We start from the raw sequence: 13,311 nt of genomic DNA, 5'->3' as shown, positions 1-13,311 counted from the left end.
CTTCTCTCCGCCACACGTGTGATTGTAGTGTTAAATGTCAGCAGCTTCCATTAGTGAAATTAGTTCCCTGCACAAATAAAGTCCCCTGGCAATGGAGCATCGTGCAGGAAATCAAGAGTTTCTAGCCAGCAAAGGAGCCCCTGGGATGTGTTTGCTACATGAAAATGGGCAGATGCCCGATTGTGACTTCTGCAGGCCCCAAACATGGGTGCTGGTTCACCCTGGGGACAGATTCTGGGTAAGGGTTAATCAGCTTCTCCCCCCCCCCCCCCCGGAGGACCCACATTCCTCTGTTGCTTAGGTTTCCTGCAGGCCAGCCCCAGCTCCCTAGACATGGCCACTCATCTGAGCCAAGCCCCACTCCGAAAGCTGGCCAGGGCTGCAGGCTGCTTTGCCCACCTTGGGAAGGCTTACATAGAATTGTGAAAGCTTTTGGGTCAAAGGCCAGGAGCTGGCTCCCTTCTTTATCTACCGTGAGGACCCTCTGGCTAAATTGGGGACCTTCTAGACTCCCCAATTGTCCCAATTGCTTGTCTGTCCTGCTGTTACATCCCTAAACATTTACTGAGCCCCCTTCTGTATATTGTGACCTGTGCTGGGTGCTGGTGATACAGCTGGGTACCAGGACACACAGTCCTGGATTCATGCCCAGGCCCATAGGCAGGGAAACTGAGGCTCAGGGGAGGCAGCACTGGCCTTTTGTCTCAGCAGCACGCAGGTCATTCCCACCTCAGGGCCTTTGCAGCTCTCCCCCGTCCAGAAGGATCCCCTCCCAGCAGGGTTGCTTGCCTCTTGAGTGTTATGGCTCATATACTTGGATTTACCAAGTAAATGGTATCTGCCATTTTTCTTCTTTTCTGTATGTCCTGTGGCTTTTCTTGTTCTTGTATTCCTCTGTCAGCGCTTTTTTTTTTCTTTTCTTTTTTTCTTTCAGCAGCTGGCTGGTACGAAGATCTGAACCCTTGAGCTGGGTGTTATAACACCGTGCTCTAACCAACTGAGCTAAGCAGCCTGTCCCTGTTAACACTTTCTTTTGCATTAAATATTATTTTTCATTTTTCTGAGTGGTTTTCTTAGTGATTGCTCTAGGGCTTACCATTTACATAGCTTTTTAAAAACTGTGATAAAATACACATAAAATTTACTATCTTAACCATTTTTAAGTGCACAACTCATTGGCATTGAGCACATTTATTTACACTGTTGTGCAACTGTCACCGCCATCTTCTCCAGAACTTTCTCATCTTCCCAAACGGAAGCTCTGTCCCCTTTAAACACTAACTGTCCAGCCCCTGGCTGCCACCATTCTACTTTCTGTCTCTGTGGATCCGACGACCCTAGGAGCCTTGTATTACAGGAATCACACAGTATTTGTCCTTCTGTGACTAGCTTATTTCACAGAGCACAGTGTCCTCAAAGTTCGTCCACGTTGTAGCATGTGTCAGGATTTCCTTTTTAAGCCTGAATCACAGTCCAGGGTGAGGGTGGACCGCGTTGTGTTCATCCATTCATGCCTCCCTGGACACTTGGGTTGTTTCTGCCTGTGAGCTGTTGTGCATAATGCTGCTGTGAACATGAGTGTACAAACATCTATTCAAGGCCCTGCTTTTAGTTCTTTTGGGCATATACTCAGGGGTGGAATTGCTGGATCACATGGTACCACGTTAATACAGTCACCTTCGGATTTAGATTGAATTCAGTGAGATATAGTAACATCACCCCTACAAAGCTCTATTCACTCATCCCCTTTTTTCTGCTATTATTACACCTACCACATCTATATTACAAACCCAGCAGTTACCGCTACTAATTTTATGTAGTTTTATGTCTGTTACAGCCTGGCTGGTTCTTTACAGTGTCCCTTCCCGTCTGTCCCCCGCCACCCCGCTTCTCCTCTTGGCTCTGACATGGTAGTGACCTTGTCCTTAGGTCTCCACTTCCCTCGTGTCTGCCTCCCCCACTGGGACCTGAACCCCTAAACCGCACCTACTAGCAAACAGCAAGCTCTTCTGCTATACTACTGTAAGCATTCGTTGGGGTGGTTGCCATTGCATACGTTACAGAGCACTACCTGAGCCTCAGAAAGGGGCGGCGACGTGTTCAAACTCCTCCCCTGACCCCGTCCCCCGTGGAAGGGGCTCAACCCACCCTACGCGGCGGCCCTTTTAATCCCCGCAGCCTGCGCTCTGCCCTCCAGACAGCAGAGGGCGTGCGTCCACCGCCGGGAAGGCGGAAGCGAGTGCGCACGCACGGACTGGGGCGGGGCACGTAGGCGACTTCGTGATAACTGCGCAGGCGCGGACAAAGCGGTCCTTTCCGGAAAACAGGCAAGATGGTGAGTGCTGCGAGTTGGCGCGTCTGTGCCCGGCCTATCCCGCGCCATCCGAGCGCTGGCCGGCTCGTGGGGGTCGGGGTCAGGCTCCGCGGCTGCGGCGGCCCGCTCCAGGCCTCCGGGGCCGCTGATGACGGGGGCGCGGGCCGGGCCTGGCGGGTGTCAAGACAAGCCGGGGCCGGGAAAGCCTGTCGGGGTCCGCATGTCCCGGCCGAGACCCCGTAGGCCGGAGCCGCGCGCGCGTCCTCGGAGCGGGCTGGAGGTGGTGTGTCCCCGCGGGTTTCCGTACTCGGGGGTGCAGCGCGTTTTCCCGACGGGACCTCGGGCCCAGTGACCCGCCGCGCTTCTGTGAGGGCTCCCGTAGCCGCGGGAGATGGGTTCTGGGCACCGGTTCACCCCCGTCCCGCGCCCGCGCAGGCGGAAGTGGAGCAGAAGAAGAAGCGGACGTTCCGCAAGTTCACCTACCGCGGCGTGGACCTCGACCAGCTGCTCGACATGTCCTAGTAAGGAGCGGCCCGGGCGGGGGCGTCGGGCTGGGGACCTTGTGTCAAGGGCCCCATGGTCGCAGTTCTCGGCCTTTCGGGCTAGTCTCTTCTGCTGTAAGGGGGCGTGGCTGTGTGCCCATAGGACCGTTTAGAGACGCTGCGCTTTTTATTTAATCTCGACGTGTCTGCTTTCGGCACCTTTTCAGGTCTTTGAAGATGTAAGTGCCATGCAGAGCCCCACGTGTCCTATAAGAACGGGCAGCAGCAGGCTGCTGGTGGTCTGACCTGTGTTTTAAAAACCTGCCCCAGGGACAGGGGGTGTGAGGTCCTGGCCTCCCAAGTGGGAGGGAGCCTGCTGGCAGCCGGGGACCCCCTGGCACCTTCAGAGGCTTCCTGGGGCTGACAACAGGCTTCTAAGTGGCTTGGGCTTCTCCGGTTGGCCCTTTCCTGGACTTTTTAGAGGCCTTTGGCCCGAGCTGTGTGATTGTTGCTGGCAAAGCACCTTGTCCATGAAATCCTAGCCTTTGAGCCACCTTATTGGAGCTATTTGTCCTCCCTGAGTCTCGGTTTTCTCAATTCTGAATGGCCAGGGGGTGGTTCTTGAATTTGAGGGATGCGCCCCAAATCTCAGCCAGCGTCACCCTGGCCCAGGCCTGTGTGTTGCTTTTGATGCTTCATAGCGAGCAGAGATGTCCCGGGGGTGAACGGTGCAGGGTCCAGTGCCACTGTGTCCCTGGGGAGGCTCGGGCCACCCGCGCCACCCCACCTCCTCCGCCCGCAGCGAGCAGCTGATGCAGCTGTACAGCGCCCGGCAGCGGCGGCGCCTGAACCGCGGCCTTCGGCGCAAGCAGCATTCGCTGCTGAAGCGCCTGCGCAAGGCCAAGAAGGAGGCGCCGCCCATGGAGAAGCCGGAGGTGGTGAAGACTCACCTGCGGGACATGATCATTCTGCCCGAGATGGTGGGCAGCATGGTGGGCGTCTACAACGGCAAAACCTTCAACCAGGTGGAGATCAAGGTGCGCGTGGGCTGTGCTGGGCTCCGGGCGGATGGGGTTGCCTGTCCATCCGCGGTCACCTAAAGTTCAGCTCTGCTCTTGGTCTCCTGCAGCCCGAGATGATCGGTCACTACCTGGGCGAGTTCTCCATCACCTACAAGCCCGTGAAGCACGGCCGGCCGGGCATTGGGGCCACGCACTCCTCCCGCTTCATTCCCCTCAAGTAGCCTGCTTGGCCAATAAAGGCACACATGTCTCCAGCTCCAGTCCCGAGTGCGACCTGTCCTTCCTGGCGTCTGGGGCTCTGGGAGGGGTATCCCATCAGCCTCCCCTAGAAGGGGCTTGGGCCAGGTCACAGTGTGGGAGGCTCCGGTTGGACACTCAGGACTGCTTGTGAATTCTGGGTTTCCTGTGTTAGGGCCTGACAGTCCGACTCACCCCTGGACAACCTTGGCCACTTCCTGTCCCCAGGATAGGGCTGAGTAGTGGGTGGGTTGGGAGCTTTGTGCCTCTAGACGAGCCCTATCACACATCCGGATGCCCGACATCTTCCATGATGTGCACAGCACCTGGCTGATAGCCACAGCTTCTGCAAGCCCCTCCCATGCTGGGGCCTACCCTCACGGGGACAACAGGAACCCATCTGCCCAGCCCTCAGACTGCATAGCGAGTGTGTCCTTTCGGAATCCCTGTGCTCCTGGGCAGCTCCACAAACCTACAGCCAACCCAGTGCCCCCAGCCTTGGGTGAAGCCTGCTCTGGGCCTTGCATGGATCACAATAGACCAGGTTGTCCAGTGTGAGGTCACGCACCACCATCGGGAGTACTCCTGAAGGGTTCCTGCCGTGCTCCCTGTGTGTCCCTGATCAGATAGTTTTTGTGGGTTTATTTGGAGGCTGGCAGGACAGGAAACCGAACCCTTGGCCATGGTGTTACAAGGCTGTGTTTAACCATCTGTACTAACCGGCCAGCCCCCAATGGGATGCTTGAAAGAAGAGGCAGGACAGGATGGTTGAGCCTCCTGACGGGGAGAGGGGAGGACTATCCAGGCAGTAGTAGGGCTCTGGGCTCCCTGGTAATGTGTGGGAAGAAGTCAATAGGATGCCCAGGTACAGCTGAAGCAAGTGGCAGGTTGGAGTCACCACCAGTGAGATGAGGAAGCAGGGGCACATTGGCCTCGATGCCACCAGCATCTACTGGAGCAGGCTGGGGTAGTGAGGCAGGAGGGGATGGGAGGAGCCCCTGCCTCAGTCTTTGAATGGTGACAGGTCACCTGTGGGCTCTTTTTCTCTGTAATGTGTGTCTGAACTTCAACATAATTTGTTCATATTGTCCCTTGATTCAGGATAGAAATGGCAGGGAGAAGGCACATGTTTACAGCAGCAGCAGGTTCAGCACTCACGCTCAGTTCGGCAGAAGGACCTGCAGCCTCACGGCGCTGAGATGGGTGTAACCTTCCCGACTCATGCAGAGAGCTCCTACAAACCCAGAAGAAAGGGCAACCTGTGGGATGGGGCGGTGTGTGGACAGGCAGAAAGGCCGCTACGTGCACTTGACCTGGGGTTCTAAAGCTCCTCCACATGAACCACAAACCCTGGGAAGGCGGTGAACTCCAGGTCTGGAGACCACCTGCTGCAAAGCAAGGAGACCAGGGAAGGCCAAGACAGGCCTTGGACTCAGGATAAGGGACATTGTAGCTGGCAGCCTCTTAAATACATAGAAATCCTCCTCTAGGCTGTTCTGTGAGCCAGACTGACCTTCAAACCAACTAAATACCCCCTCATGGGAGGTTTGAGTGTGGTCTGGATGTTCAGATGGTATGGACTGATATTCAGATGATTAAGATAGGTCAGTTTAGGATTCCTTTTCAGCTAAGCTCCCAGCAGATTTCTTTTCGTGTGAACAGTAGAAACATTTGCATGACAGCTCCAGCCAGAAGAAAGGGCAGGCGGAGTGTACAGACAATTCTTTGTGGTCTCTCAATGGTCTGTTTTCAGAATTAATCTAAAAAATGAAATTGAGTCATGTTATAAACAGCTGGGTTTTTTTTTTTTTTTTTAAATTTTTTTTTTAAAGATGACCGGTAAGGGGATCTTAACCCTTGACTTGGTGTTGTCAGCACCACGCTCAGCCAGTGAGCGAACCGGCCATCCGTATATGGGATCCGAACCCGGGGCCTTGGTGTTATCAGCACCGCACTCTCCCGAGTGAGCCACGGGCCGGCCCAGCTGGGTTTTTTTTGGTTGTTTTTAAAAGATGACTGGTAAGGGGATCTTAACCCCTGACTTGGTGGTGTCAGCACCACACTCTCGCAAGTGAACCATGGGCTGGCCCTAAAACAGCTGGTTTTTGGACATGCACCTCTTTCTGGAAGAGTTTTTAACCCTGAGCATTAAAAGTCATAAAAACGGCCTGAGCTTTTGAGCACGAGGTCTGCCTGCAGGAGGAAAGTGCACGAGTAGACGCTGCTGGGCATGTTTGGTGAATCAGTGAACGGAACAAACTGAGGCCCGGTTCCTGGTTGGACTGGGGTGAGCTGAGGCCTCCGCTCGGGCTGATGCTCACATGATGGACTTTGGGCCAAACCAACCAGACACCTGGCTTTTGCAAATAAAGTTTTATTGTCACACAGCTGTGCCCAGTTCTGTATTCATTTCTGTATTTATTTTTATTTATTTATTTTTTCTAAAAGATAACCAGTAGGGGGATCTTTACTCTTGACTTGGTGTTGTCAGCACCACGCTCTCCCAAGTGAGCCAACCGTCCATCCCTATATGGGGATCCGAACCCGTGGCCTTGGTGTTGTCAGCACCGCACTCTTCTGAGTGAGCCACGGGCCGGCCCCTCATTTCTGTATTTGTGGTGCTTTTGCACTACAGCAGCGTCCCTGCTGCTGCTAAGCTCTTAGCATGCTCCCACCTTCCTGCCTTTGCATGGCCTGTGCCCTCTGCCAAGGATGCCCTTCCCCCAATCGTGGGGCTCCCTTACTTCAGGGCTCAGCTCATGGCACCTGTTAGCAGAGCCGTTGGTTCTTTGCTGTCCATAGTAGTACCCCTCACCCTCACCCTGGAGGCCCCCACCTGTCCTGGGCCCATTACTCGCGACCGAGCATCCCCTCCTGGACCAGTGCCGGCGCCGCCCGCGGTCTGTTCACCCTGCAGCCGCCAGAGGGTGTCAGTGAGCACCTGATCGGGTCCTGTCCCTCCTCTGCCCACAGCCCTCCATGGCTCCCACCTCCCGTGGGGTAAAAGCCCGAGTCCTCGCCGGGGCCACAGGACCGTGCACGGCCTGTCCCGTCGCCTCCCTGCTCTTACCTCCTAACCCCCCACCCCCCACGCGCTGGCTATGCCTTCTGCCTGGACCCCTGCCCGACACCTCTATTCAAGGGCCCCCCACGCCCGGCGCCCGGCTCCGAGCCCGGCAAGCTCGTCGCGCCGCAGGCGTTTGCTGAGTGACTGATGGACCGGAGCGCCGGGCGGATCCGGGAGATGCCGGGCGTCCGCAGGGCGCACCGGCTGCCCCGCAGCGCGGCCCTCGCTCGGTCCCTCCGGGGTCCCGGGTCGCCGCGGGACCGCCCCGCCCCGCCCCGCCGCGCGACCCCTCCCTCTGCGCAGGCGCAGGCGCAGGCGGCCCGGCCCCCACCCCCACCCGGCGGCCGCGGCTCCATGGGGCTCCTGGGGCTCCTGAGCCTGCTGCACTCGGCCTTCTTCGGGGACCAGGTAGGGCGCGGGGGTCTTGTCCGCGGGGGCGGGGACCGTCCCTGGGCGGGGCCGGGGCGGGGACCGGGCCGTGGGAACGGTGTTTCCCGGCGGCGGGGTCCGCACGGGCCGGCGCGGGACTTGACGGGCCGGGGGTCTCGTGCGGTCGCCGTGGAGACGGTTGCCAGGGAAACTGCCTGGGGACGTTCCCTGGGCTGGGAGCCCTTCCCCCACGCAGCAGCGACCACCCTCAGGTCTGCGCAGGCCCAGGCCTCGCCCAGCCCGGCCCGGCCGCGACCTCTGGGCGAGACCCTCGGACCCCTCCCCACTGCGGGGACGCGGACACTGGGGCCCTCCACGGCGACGGGGGGCTCCGCCGGGGACGCACTGCGACAAGGCTCCCACACGGCGGGTGGGGGCGGGGCCACACCCTGCGCCTCTCGCGGCCTCAGTTTCCCCTTCTGAGCACCGAGCGGAGGGCCGACCGCGACGTTCGCCGACGCCGATGCTCTTCGTAATACCCATTCCCACCGGTCCCGACAGCTCCGGCGGCCTCCGTGACCGTTCTGAGTCCCGGTGCTATGACATCCCCAATTTAAGGGGAAACTGAGGCTGGGGGGGTGCCGCGGGGAGCCCAAGGTCACGCCTCGAGCAGGGCCGGCGCCTGAGCGCGGAGCTGAGGTCCCCGCAGAGGACACGGCCCCGGCCGGGGAGCTGTCCGCGGTGCTGACGGTGCCGCGCGTCCGCCCTCGGGCCACCGAGGAAACTGAGGCCCACGGCCCCGGTCGAGCTTCAGGGCGCGGCCTGGACCGGCCCGCCCCACCCCGGTCCCCAGCGGCAGCTCCTTGTCACCTGCCAGGGCCCTGCCCCGTCACCCAGCCCGCGGCCCCGTCCGTCCTCGCGTGACTTGGTGCCGCCCACCGCCCAGCTCCTAGTCGGGGGTGTCCCTGTTTCCGCCCCCAGCCCCTGGCACAGAGGAGACTCGGGGGGACGTGCTGGGTCTCAAGGGGCACGCGCGGCCCGAGGTCGGCCTCAAAAGCCCAAAGACACTCCTTGAGTGACCCTGCAGTTTGCCAGGCCAAGTCGGGGCCAGGAACGGGGGGGTGCCACAGGGTGGGAAGGGGAGGAATGAAACAACCCAGCAGCGGTAGGACAAGCGGAGGGTCCCAGGGGAGGAGCCTGGGGAGGGGACCCGGGCTAGGCCCGGGCTCTGTGCAATGAGGGGGCGAGGGGATCCCAGGGGTTCTCAGCCCTCTGAGGTTGGGCCTGGAGTCCTAGGGGGCTGTCGAGGTGTCCGAAGCTCTTGTGGGTCTAACATGTCTAGTGATGCTCGAGTCTGGCTGTGGCTCAAGGATTTACAGGGTCAAGAATTTGGGGGGATGTCATGGACGTGATGTTCCAGAGGTTTGGGGTCTCAGTCCACTTGTGCCTTCAGCCTGAGAATCCTCAGACTTCGAGGCCCTGGCCACACCCAGAGGGGTGAGGAAGGGAGGCCCAGGGCCACGCCAGGGGCCTGGCAGGGGCTCAGACATGAACTCAAGCAATGTGGTCTCTGGCCGGAGCCTCAGTTTCCCCGTCTGTAGGAGGACAGGACTAGGGTCATTGGACCCTCCGAGCCCTTTCATGAGAGGGGTTGGGGGAGCTGTGACATCTGAGACCTGGTAGGGGAGGTGGGACTTAGTTCCACTGGGGTAGGGGGTTGGGAATTATTCAACCCACCCCCCAGTGAATGAAACTGGAAACTGAGGCCAGAGAGCTATGCCCAAGGTGACCCAGGGAGATGGAGGTGGAGCCAAAGCCAGGGCCCTGGGCTCTGCAGGTGCCTCCCAATTCCAGCTTTGCCCAGCTCTGTCCTGGTCTCCTGGTCTCCCAGGGGGACTGTCCCTGCTCTAAACCCTTCACATCTTGCCCCAGTCAGGCCCTGCCAGACACCCACTGTCCCCCAAGCATGCACTGATCTTCCCTCAGCCTGGAACCCTGTCCCCTCCTCATCATCTGGCCAACTCTCGCACCCAGGTGCCCTCTCTAGGTGGCCTTTCCAGCCTCTGAAAGAGCCCCTCTGCCCACGGCGTTCTCTCCTCAAACCCAACCAGCTGGGACGGCTGGACAGCTCCTGCCAGCCAGGCCTGAGCCTTCCTGGCCTCTGGCGTTGCTGGTCCTGGGTGGGGGCCTCGGGGTCTTCAGATCCAGACCGAAGAGGAGACGGCATGACCCCGTCCTGCAGCCCTTGGCTGCAGCAGACCCCGGATGCTCAGACCTCCCAGCCTTGCCCGTCGTTCCCCAAACCAGTCCTTGCAAACCCCTCAGCCGCCTGCCCATTTTACAGAGGAGGAGACTGAGGGTCGAGAGGGAGATGATTTGCCCCGGACGCCCGGAAGGACCGCATCGAAGCTGCAGGTTCGCGCTCTGGGTGTTAAACCCTCAAGTGGCCTCTGAGGACCCATCGAGGATTTGGGACAGCTGGGGACGTGGATTCCGGGTACCCCAGGACCCTCCCTGCTCTGGCTTCCCCTCTGCGAGGGCGGATGAAGTGGGGACCAGGGGCAGAAACAACGGGGAGACATAGTGAGGGACAGAGGGACAGAGAGATGCGGGGAGGGACACAGAGTCACAGGAGGACCTGACGCCGTGCCGGGGAGCAGCGAGACATGGGGAGAAGGGCGGGCGGCCCCCAAGAGCCTGCCAGGCCCCAGCCCTGTCCCCTGCCCGGGCATCCAGGGCCTTCAGGGAGCTCCAGCCTGGACCCCGAGCCCGGACCCCCCAGCACGTGCACGCAGAGCCAAGCGGGGTCTGTGGGGAGGCGCCGGCCTGGCTCCCGCCCCAGGTTCTGCCCGTGCAGCCGCAGGAGGTTCCAGGAGGTCCCCCCGCACACGCAGCCCCGCGCCCCGCGGCCGCCGCCGGTCCCGCGCCGCCATTGGCTGTTGCCATGGCACCAGCCCGTCTTCCCGCGCCGCCATTGGCCGCCGCGCCTGCATCCCCGGCCGCGCAGCCTCCCCCGCGCGCGGTGGGCTCGCCCAGAGCCGGGAGCCGCGGCGCCGCCTGGCCGGGCCGGACCGGGCTTTGTCCGCCGCGGAGCCCCGGAGCCTGCGCCCTGCGGCCGCCCGGCCGGGATTCCAGGCGAGGCCCGCGGAGCTGCGCGCAGGGAGCGGGCCCCAGGCCGGGCGCCCCAGCCAGCCCGGCGGCAGGTCAGCGGGCGCGTGTGACCTGGGCGGAGCGGTCCCCACCCCCTCTCTCGGCCTCGCCCGTCACCACAGACCCTGGAACCTTCATTGCTCCGGGGCGGGAGCTGCAGGGGAAACTGAGTCCCGGGGAGGACGGACCCGCGCACGCACCCACCTCCCCCGGAGGTGATGGGAGGCGGGGATGGGCGGGAGTCTGCGGGCCTGCTGTGTGCCTTGGGGGTGTAGCCGCGCCCTCCTGGGCGTCAAAGAGGGGGCCGGGGTTAAAGGAGTGAGGGGCGCCCCTTTGGCCTGACGTTGGACACCGGCGCCTCCCTCCCCTGAAACGCGACCACTCATCGTGCAATCAAACCAGCTCCCAGCAATGGTGCTTTCCCTTCGGCGAGCTCTCACCTGCGCAGCCCGGGGTGAGGAGCAGGCAGGAGGTCTTCCTGGAGGAAGGTGCACCGTGCGGGAAGGCAGGAGTCAGGAAAGGAGCTCCAGGCAGGGGAGCTGCACGTGCAAAGGCTTGAGGGAAGAGAGAGCCCTTTCCGCCGAGTCGGGCTGTATGTGGAAGAGTCAGGTCTCATCCTGAGGGCACTGGGGAGCCATGGGAGGTGTTTAAGCACCGGAGGGGTGGGATCTGATTGGTGACTTTCAAAGCTCCCTCTGAATGTACAGAGTGGATTGTGGGAGGCCAGGAAGAGGCTGGTGAGGGTGCCCTGAAGGGAGGGCTGTGGGGAGCTGGGAAGGGACAGTCCAGCGGAGCAGAGCCCGGAGGCCAGCTGAGAGCGTGGAGCTGGGGATGCCAGGCTGGAATGACGGGAGCCCAGCTCAGACTGATGAGGGCGCAGGAGCGACCACCGAATGTTGGGAGGCTGAAGGTGTCTGAGGGTGGGCCTGGGCCATTTGAGAAGGGCCCCATGGGGGCAGCTTGCAGGAGAGGGGCATGGCCATCCCTGGACAGGGCTCCAGGAGGAGTCCGGGTTTGCAGAGAGGGAAGGAAGTTCATGGGGGATGCACTTCATCTGGTGTGTCCACCTGGCTGGGCACAGTATGGTGACCTTAGCTGGAGCACAGGGCTCTGGCTGGACCCCAGGATCTTGCTACGTGTGTTCCCCATCCCCAGGGCTGATCCCCAGCTGAGACCCTGAGTGAGCTTGGGGCATGATCAGTATTGGGATGGGAGACTAAGGCTGTGGTCCCCAGGCTGCCAGCCTCCCTCACCTGACATGCTGTCTGTCCTGTGACTATCGCTTGACCTTCACATCAGCCCTTGGAGGTGGCAGGTGGGCTTCAGATGAGCACCCAAGGCCTGGAGAGGGGGCAGGTTTTGTCACACCTCCAGCACTGCCTGGACTTGCGAGCGTGTCTGAGGACAGGGTCTGGGTTCCAGTCATGCCTTGTCTACTTGCTTATGGGGTCTGTTGACACCCCGACCCGGGCCTCAGTTTCTCCCTCTGGAAACAGCCTAATGGTGGTCCCTGAGACTCAGGACTGCGACAAGAAGTCGGATGACTCAGCTGGGCACACAGTAGGTCCTCAGAGTGGGGGGGCCTGACCCCATCCCCTCACCTGGGGCTGAGCCCCCACCCCTACTCCAGTCAGAGCTGTGCCCTTGGTGACATCAGGGTGGGCAAGGGGCTTCTAGAAGTAGGAGAGGGGAAGGAGACTCCATGGGCCAGCGGATGAATGTGTACGGCCAGGTGGGGAGGGGGAAGGGGCAGGTGTCCCCCTCTGGTCACGGGGGGGCTTCTTTGGGGAGTGGGCTCAGGCCGGCAGGGGTAGGGGGCTCCCAAAGAGGAGGTGGCAGAGGGGATGGGCGGCCATTGGTGTGTCTCAGACAAAGGCGGAGGGAGGGGGCTTGCGCGGATGGGAAGGGAACAAAGAAGGAAGGGGGCGGCTCCGGCGGGAGGACCAGGCAGAGGGGGCAGGCCCCAGCCAGCTGGACAGAGGGAGGAGGTTGGGCCAGATTGAGGCATGAGCCAGAGGCACAAAGAAGCAGGTGGCAGTGGCAGAGCCGCGGCGCAGGGCGTGGGAGCCGGCGGGGCCAGCTGAAGGCTGACCGGAGGGTGCGGGCCAAGCTGATGGCTACGCTGGACCCAGCCACTGATGGATGGGGTGGGGCTGCAGGGGGTCCAGACCCCTTGGGGTGACGGTGGTGGACTTGGCACATCTGTCCTGCTGTCTGGCTGCTGGGGGCCTCCCGGTCAGCCTGCCTGTTGCTTCCTTAGGTGTTATTATTTATTTATTTATTTATTTTTAAAGATGACCAGTAAGGGGATCTTAACCCTTGACTTGGTGTTGTCAGCACCACGCTCACCCAGTGAGCTAACCGGCCATCCGTATAAGGGATCCGAACCTGTGGCCTTGGTGTTATCAGCACCGCACTCTCCCGAGTGAGCCACGGGCCAGCCCTTAGATGTTCTTATTGTCTGTCGGCCAGACCAGCTGTGGTCTGTCCATCCAGCCTCTCTGTTAGCCTTGGACAAACTGCGCTTCTGCAGGGGAGGGTCCTGTCTGTCTGTCTGCTGCCCTATGGCTGTGTCTGTGAGCCTGGTGGCACTGGGCTGGCCAGTCCCTCTGCTGGTTTAGACTGTCAGGATCTCAGCTGTCCATCTGTCTTTCCGGCTGTCCTCTTGTG

General features: G+C 60.8%; 2 protein-coding genes across 2 annotated transcripts; both read left to right on the top strand.

Moving 5' to 3' along the window:
• The first annotated feature begins 2,299 nt into the window (after nt 1-2,299).
• Nucleotides 2,300-4,078, top strand: RPS15 (ribosomal protein S15). The gene is made up of 4 exons (XM_063111669.1): nt 2,300-2,335; nt 2,750-2,835; nt 3,599-3,833; nt 3,926-4,078. Exons 1-4 carry the CDS (start codon nt 2,333-2,335, stop codon nt 4,037-4,039), a joined length of 438 nt encoding a protein of 145 aa, XP_062967739.1. The 5' UTR covers nt 2,300-2,332; the 3' UTR covers nt 4,040-4,078.
• Nucleotides 4,079-8,014: 3,936 nt separating this feature from the next.
• On the top strand, nt 8,015-10,963 carry LOC134387495 (uncharacterized). Its single transcript, XM_063109950.1, has 3 exons — nt 8,015-8,023; nt 8,110-8,411; nt 10,228-10,963. The coding sequence occupies exons 1-3, from the start codon at nt 8,015-8,017 to the stop codon at nt 10,961-10,963; spliced, it is 1,047 nt and encodes a 348-aa protein (XP_062966020.1).
• The last annotated feature ends 2,348 nt before the right edge of the window (nt 10,964-13,311 follow it).

The sequence above is a fragment of the Cynocephalus volans genome, chromosome 10, assembly GCF_027409185.1.
Source record: "Cynocephalus volans isolate mCynVol1 chromosome 10, mCynVol1.pri, whole genome shotgun sequence".
Taxonomy (NCBI): Eukaryota; Metazoa; Chordata; class Mammalia; order Dermoptera; family Cynocephalidae; genus Cynocephalus; species Cynocephalus volans.
Note: the sequence above shows the minus strand (reverse complement) of the source record. Positions and strands in the feature narration are given on the sequence as shown.

What these genes read in the sequence shown, in the direction of transcription:
- LOC134387495 (XM_063109950.1), top strand. An exon ending in GCGGCCCCGTCCGTCCTCGC is followed by an intron (nt 8,412 to 10,227) that starts GTGACTTGGTGC and finishes CCGGGCATCCAG; the next exon opens with GGCCTTCAGGGAGCTCCAGC.
- RPS15 (XM_063111669.1), top strand. An exon ending in CAGCTGCTCGACATGTCCTA is followed by an intron (nt 2,836 to 3,598) that starts GTAAGGAGCGGC and finishes CTCCGCCCGCAG; the next exon opens with CGAGCAGCTGATGCAGCTGT. An exon ending in TCAACCAGGTGGAGATCAAG is followed by an intron (nt 3,834 to 3,925) that starts GTGCGCGTGGGC and finishes GGTCTCCTGCAG; the next exon opens with CCCGAGATGATCGGTCACTA.